Source organism: Montipora capricornis, chromosome 2, assembly GCF_036669925.1.
Source record: "Montipora capricornis isolate CH-2021 chromosome 2, ASM3666992v2, whole genome shotgun sequence".
Lineage (NCBI taxonomy): Eukaryota > Metazoa > Cnidaria > Anthozoa > Scleractinia > Acroporidae > Montipora > Montipora capricornis.
In genome coordinates, this window is record NC_090884.1 from 27,507,257 (window position 1) to 27,514,756 (window position 7,500).

At 35.9% G+C, this 7,500-nt stretch overlaps 2 protein-coding genes across 2 annotated transcripts in view; both read right to left on the minus strand.

The window, feature by feature from the left end:
* LOC138039224 (peptidyl-glycine alpha-amidating monooxygenase B-like) overlaps window positions 1-4,089 on the minus strand; it is a 33,874-nt gene extending 29,785 nt beyond the window's left edge. Inside the window, exon 1 of the mRNA XM_068885430.1 lies at window positions 624-4,089. Within this exon, the coding sequence (XP_068741531.1) occupies window positions 624-812 (189 nt within the window). The 5' untranslated portion in view covers window positions 813-4,089. The remainder of the gene's footprint in view (window positions 1-623) is intronic.
* Window positions 4,090-5,595: 1,506 nt separating this feature from the next.
* The window catches only part of LOC138039227 (protein FAM219A-like), a 6,635-nt gene continuing 4,730 nt past the window's right edge, over window positions 5,596-7,500 (minus strand). Inside the window, exon 7 of the mRNA XM_068885434.1 lies at window positions 5,596-7,500. This exon is cut by the window's right edge and continues 173 nt beyond it. The gene's annotated coding sequence lies outside the window, so the exon portion shown is untranslated.

Below are 7,500 nucleotides of genomic sequence, written 5' to 3' on the forward strand. Positions count from 1 at the left end.
TTTTTTTTAAGTGTTTGTAAAATGTCACTGTCGCCACAAATGTCTTAAAAAGTATACAAATTATTAATATTAGGATCATATTAACAAGAAGCATTGATAAAAAAGCTTAGAATATTGTAATGTTACACTGTTTTCTATATCCTTGTGATGACTTTTAAAAAAAGTTTGTACTTAAGTTCAATATCTCACCAGGAAAAAGATAAATGCATATGATGACCTCACAATGTTTCAGTCAGAGAGCACTAAATAGTATTCTTAAAAGGTCATTATAAGCAAAGACAACAACGAAGTAAGAATAATAGCCTATGAGTTTGCAAACGGCTAACTCAAAGGTAGCTGAAATAAAATACCAAATGCTGAAATTAACTCTCAGTGACACTGATCGATAAATGCATCAATATTTTAATATTTTAAGTCTTAAATGCAAAAATCTCACGCCAAGTTCAGTAGGTAACTTGTAGACTTTTTGATACTTAATGGTATATAAATGACCCTTTCTGGTACTAAAGCATAAAATGAAACAGGGAACTCCTCGCGTTTATGCTCATGAGGAAACAGCTGAGTACATCCTCGACGTCTGAAGATGTACCATAATCATATTTCAATATAGATAACCTATTTACCTCCAGTGGATGAGTCCCAGGCATCTTGATAGTAATTTTTCTTTCTGACCAGTTTTTATGGCTAGGCGTATTATCATCAAGGAGTTGAAACCGAGAAATAGAGAGCGCATTTTGAAGTTGGTCACACACCAATGCAAAACAGAGAACCACCGCCATCAAACTTCCCTTGAGACCACAAAACATGGCCATGGGTGTAAAACGTCGCTTGTGCCAGCGAGTTAAGCTGTATGGAATCGTTGGACGAAACCGCTATTATCTAAAACCAATAACGTTTCAGGAGAATTAACACGGAGACTGTCCTCAAACGTAACAATCTCCTCAACACTCACTTTGCGACCATTTTACGAGTAAATTATGCTAATGTATTTGGTCAGACTTACCCAGCATTCCCACGTGCAGAAATTAACAAATTTTCACTTCTGACTAGTCATCAATTTTCAACGAGTGAGTTGTACATTATTACTTGAAGATTTTGAAGGAATTCGTTGCTTAGTTGATACAATGGAAAATCAAGACAAATACGAGGAGTATAACTACGACGAAAGCCTGCATGCGACGGGTCATTCTCGCAAAGGAAGAACGAAGAAAGAAGCGGGGCAAAATAAAAGTTCGGGCGAACACGGCCATGGGGAAGCAGGAAGGAAAGTGGTGGAAAAAATCCAACACGGGGAAGACAAGAGGAAGAAAGAAAAGAAACAAGAACAATAGCGATTGTTTTTTGCCAAGGATGGAACAGTTTGAACCAAACATCAAAATGTTAACTTCTATTAATTGGTGGGGTGTCCGCATATGCTCATGCATGTCCAATGATGGTGCAAGACTGGTAATCTTAAGTAACGTATAAACTGGAATTGAAATTACAGTGGCCTTTCCACTCTGCAAATATACCGTAAAGACAGGCCGACGGCGAATCTGAACAAAATAACAAGTTGTTCGGTTTTTCACCAAGATCAAAGGACACTATGCTTATCGACACTACATTAATTTATGTACGTGTTCAGAACTTACAGAAATGCTGGAGGGATTTTCTTGAGTGGGTGCAGTTATGCGAATTTGAATAATACATAATACATAAGCTTAATTATGAAATATATAAAATTAAACAGATTTTATTACAAAAAAATTAGCTTTATTTGATTACTTTAAGAAGCAGCTTCTACAGTCAAGATTTTTTCGATTGTGATTTTTCGCACGACTTTTACTTAGTTATGAACATCTCGCGTGTTAAAGGTGGCTGAACACAGTTTTTGATACGTATTTTAACAACACAAACTTTGGTTTTTTGATAGTTAAGCTGACATATGTGCCGTTGCCATGGCAACATGAATAAATATAAGCAGGCCTTTAAATTAAAATTGGTTTTGTTTATTTGGAGAAAATCTGGTGGCTAGATTTTCTCTATAATTTGCATGCAACAAGCTTGTAACGATGCTCACAAGTTAACACTATTTTAATAATAATTTGACAGAGAGATCTTTAATTAATTATCCCTTGTTTGAAGGTTCACTGGAATATCTAGCATTTCCTCTGTTAAAGTTCAAAATTTTTTCAATACTCCAGTTACTTGTTTCCTAAAGTATTTTCGTAAACAAATTTTGTTAAATTCTAACGTGTGGTTCTCGAGACATATTTCCGAGAAAGCTATTCCGCATTCAATCACAATTTTTTAACATACTACGCATGCACTGCATTTAACTGGGTCCTTTTGATAACAAAGGAAAATCTGCGAATTGCAGAGTTCTTTGCATCGTTACCTTCTCTAACATACATTTCTCATAAAGGACTAAAACCATCAATTTGAAAACACTTTTCTCAATTATAAGGATAAATAGTACAGATAGCGGAAGCATTGAGCAAATAAAATGATTGCTGTATTGAAGCCATGTTTATTTTTTGCAACCTTTCCACGCACGCTGCATTGTGTTAGACAGAGCGCACACAAAAACTGTGTTGGGCCACCTTAAGAGGTTTTAATTTCGTTGAATATTTTTGCTGGAGAACAGATGCTCATTAGAGTTATGATTTCAGGTCTCTATGTGACCTAATTTCTATGCCATATGTGACAAAATATAAAGTCCCTTAATAAATAAAACAAGTCACACAATTTACAATCAAGTTGCCATCAATTAGCATAAATTCGTTTGTTGACCAAATCACATTCCCAGCAATTTATGTCACCTCTCTTGTTGTACAATTCATATAATTATTCAAGGCCCGTGCCTCAAATGTCAAGCTCTATGTTTTGCAAGTTTATAAATCAAGAAGAGAGAGGACAGCTTTTGATCAATTCTATTTTTTAGGGGGACTGAACACAAGTAATGGCGGGCAACCTGTTTATTGTCCCAAATGTCTTCTGCTTTAGTATGTGTAGCCATAATTTTCTTGTGGATTATATTGGCTACTCCAACTGCTTACTGTAGATGTGATTCATTTTGTAGGCTTGCTTACCAACCACTGTTTTGGGAAATGAGCCAGCCCTCACTCCCGAAATATCTTCATTTTGCTGCAGATCATTCACAATAGACCTCTTTACAGTTGTGTGCTTAGTTACCTGGCCTTTAAATGAAAGTGAGGCTGGTGTTGATCTTGTTATGATACAGACCTCCCTTCTTTTCTTATGTTAATGTTGTTGTCATGCTAAGTAGTAAGAATTTACTTAAGAAAAGCAGTGAGGTTTCTATCAAAACAAGGTCAACTCCAGACTCACTTTAATTCATAGGCCAGGTAACTAAGCACACAACTGTAAAATGGACTATTTAGTCTCTGAGCGAGTTCCTCTTCACAACTTCAGCAGCTGGGTGAAGTTGTGGTGACATGAGAGGAACGAATATTTTTTTTTTGGGTTGATCGAATAATTCGCCTACCAATATCCTCGATACTTTCAGTGGCCATAGTGCCGCTCAGATTTTCTTGAGTTTCATCACCTTGCCACAGGTGTTCAGTCCCCCTCGAAGATATAATTGATCAAAAGCTGTCCTCCGTCTTCTTGATTTATAAAACAAGCATCTTAACGTGCGAAACGTAGAGCTTGACATTCGAGGCGTGGGCCTTGAATATGTGAATATTATTGTACACCAAGAGAGGTGACATAAATTGCTAGGAATGTGATTTGGTCAACAAACAAACTCATGCTAATTGTTGGCAACTTGATTGTAAATTATGTGACTTGTTTTATTATTAGCAGACTTGATATTTTGTCACATACAGCGTAGCATATGGATGCCACACAGTTTCAAAGAGTTCACCTACAGCTGTATGTTCGTCAGTTCCATTGTCAATGAACTTGATGTCGTGATAATTATCTTACGCAAGTCGAGTTGCAAAATCACATGCATTTTCACATCGTCCACCATTAAATAAATTTTAATATTTTGAATTTTGGAAAAAACCATGTTCATGTTCAGTTAATTTAAAATGACTTCCAATAAATTTGTTAATACTTGTGAAAGTATAAAATTTCCATTTCTTTGGGACTTTTAAAACGTTAAGATAAAGAGCTCATCATCTGACAACGCAAGCTTAGGTTCATTTGTCAGTAGCCTGCAAAGTAGCTTGCGAATACATCAACCCTTCATTACTCACCATCACTTTTTGCTTCCTGTTGGAGTAGTGGTGAGCAATGAAGGGCGGCTGTATTCGCAGGCTACCTGCAAAGTGTTACACCTCTCACTTAATGTCCTTACCCCATTACCCACACATTTCAAGAGTTGGAAATTGGCTCTTCAGACACTAGAAATCCACCCACAAAATGCTTGCCAAGCGCTGAGGTTCACCCATGCATACCATACGTCACAATTCTTGTTTGTTTGTTTGTTTGTTATATATTTGTTTGAGCAGGTTAACGTTTTGACAGCTCTTCAGTTGATGTGGACCTGCTACACCCACTACAATGTACCCACAAACCCATACACTTGCAAAGGACAGCCACAACACCGGGAATTCCATTCCCTTCTCTCCTCGAATAGTGTGTTCTTTTTACGTCCCACACATGGAAGATATTTGTGAGACAGGGCCTACAGTTTATAGTCCTTATCTGAGAAGACTTAAAAGTCTAACCATTTTCAGATGAAATTACAAAGGCAGCACTTTCTCCTCAGTTTTTTTTAAGATCCTGAGGTTTGGATCTGGTCATGCTTTGAACCTGCAACCCCCCGCATGGCATCCTGCTAATTGTGATGGTTTTCAGGAGCACCAGCACAAAATTTAATTTAGTTAATAGAACTTCTCACACACCACTGGTAGCTATGCCAAGCTGCCAAAAAGGTCAGAAATGGCAGACCAACAAAAACAACTGCCCGCCTTAGGTCACCTGACCTCTTCCCAGGCCCCAGCGGTGTGTGAGAAAAACATTTTCCACTTATTTTGTTTCACTCAGCCAGTGGAAAATCTCACTTTCTGCTTGTCTGACAAATTACACAGTTGTGATTGTAAAGGGGTGTCCAAAGCAGACTGTCAGAGTTACCAAGTAAAAAAAAACAACTGTATTGAACCATCACTAATAAATTGATGCTGCTGGCTTTGTCAAATTCCCAAATATGGGATTAATTTCTGTGATGATATATTTGTCTCAAAGTAATAGTAATGTAACCATTTTCTGTGGTAATTTCCACAGTGGATTTAACCCTTCTAGAACAGGAGGAGCTATGTGAAGATGTTTCAAAGGTCATTTTGTGATTTCTGAAATAGGTGCAAGTTATTAATTCTAGGACAGCATAACGAAAATAAAGCAAAGGAAGGTTTTAGTTCAATATTATCAAAATTTATTTAGTTCTGACTTGTTTCCAATTTATGTAAGTTGTGATTATTCATTCACCATCATCCTTTAATACTCTAAGTAAAATAAAGTGCAGCTTAATGGAACCTGAGATGTTCTTGATTGCAAACAATAGTTTTTCCATTAAAATTCTGCTTTCTGAAAAATGAGGCTGGTGACCTAAAGCTTCATATTAAATGCAAAACACAGAAAATGTGATCAATGATACAGTAGTTTTATTAAATACTGATCGGATATTAAATAGATTATTCATTTATTATTAATTTCTTAAGCATTATTACCCTTACACTAGAAAAACCAGTAAGCTAATGCAATGGACATAAACAGTAAAATCTCAACATAATTAACTTAAGGTAACTTCACTAATGAACTACATGTATGCATCTCAATCTAAAATAATAACATCTTACTTCTTTCATAACTTAAAAAAAATACTGTTTAGACTTTCCCTTTGTAATGTTCCATGATGTCTAAAACAAAAAAGTCAGTCGTAAGCATTGCAAAGGCTATTACAATACGTAGTTACCAAAACGAGAAATGAACTACAATGACCTACAATTGGATACATTGGGTTACAAAACTAATCTAAAAGTGAGCTAAAGTGATCTAAACTAAAAAAGGAGACATTTCTCAGGTCTGATGCCGTCAGGGCATGAACGAATTAAAAAATACTTAGATATTTTTAACCCAGTGTAGTCAACACTGTAGGTCATTGTAGCTCATTCCTTGTTTTAGCAACTATCAACTTTACATACATGTAGGGCAATTCCCATTCAAATATGTACGAATAGAGACCAGACCTAGTATACAATAATTATCATCACATCTTATGTGAAGCAAAGTTGCATCCATGTCATTGTGCTAAAAAAGGCAACAAAGAATAGACAAAGGAAAACTCTTAAGTAAGCTGACTTTTACCTTTTATAACATCTCCCTAAGGAAATACATGTACATGTACATGTAAACTACCTCCTTTTGGTGGTTTTTAATGCTACAATGTGACATCACCTACTGTAAACATCAACATCTACATAGCCACTTTACTTCTTGCCCTACGACCTGTACATGTAGTTTCTCCTATTGTGACTGTATATCTAATTTGAGTAGTAAAACTCAACTGAACTGCTAGATGTACAACTGAGAGAACCCTTGAAAATGTTTTACTTCCCTCATGTAACTGCTAAAGTAGTACGGTTCAAATAAACAGTCTGTACACTTACATGTAGACTGACGAAGCCATGAAATATGTGTATAAATTGGAATTCTTGATCACATCAAACCAAGATTATTTTGGTATGTAACTCGAAAAATTACATGTAGTGCTAACAAGTTTTAAAGGGAACTAAGCGATTAATTGTGGAAAGGCATTTTTCAGTTATTAATTACAGTCCATAAAAAGGAACTGTATTTTGGATAGTTTGTAAAATAAGAATTAAGGGCACTTCACTTTTCTGTAACCCTTTGACTCTCGAGCTGGCCTGAACCAACCATACTTAGTATTTTACTCTGTCTAATGCCAGACAATTTTACTCGTCAATGGGGAAACTCTAGGAGTCAATGGGTTACAAAAAATCCCTGTCACTCATCATGCATATCATGACTATTATTATGTTCAGTTTAGTTACACAATGACATGAGGATAACAACTGATCAGGGTAAAAAAGAACTTTGACACATAATGGAAAATGGCCTCGGAACATCTCTGTACCTGAAGTAATAAAGTTGATGATCTCCAACAGACCAAGCAAAATGTCCTTTTATAGTGATTTTCTAGCTTAAAAATTATTTTAATGAAAAGCTTGCATGTATTTTAAATTTGCCAAAGTCATGACACTAAATTTACAGAGTAAACAGATCCATTCTGTATACAATTGCTGTAAGAAATAAAGCCTGTTTTACTTCGTCCTACTAAAAGGCAACAGTGATAAAACTCAGCCTGTAGTTTCCTCCTATTGGCATGCATTCGATATATACATGTATACATTTGTACATGTACTTCTACCAGTGAACTGCATGTCCTATTACGAGACATTCCGCACAACTTCATAAACCTTGCCCACAAGTAAAAAATATCTAAAGGCCCTTCCATTGAGTTCATTATTA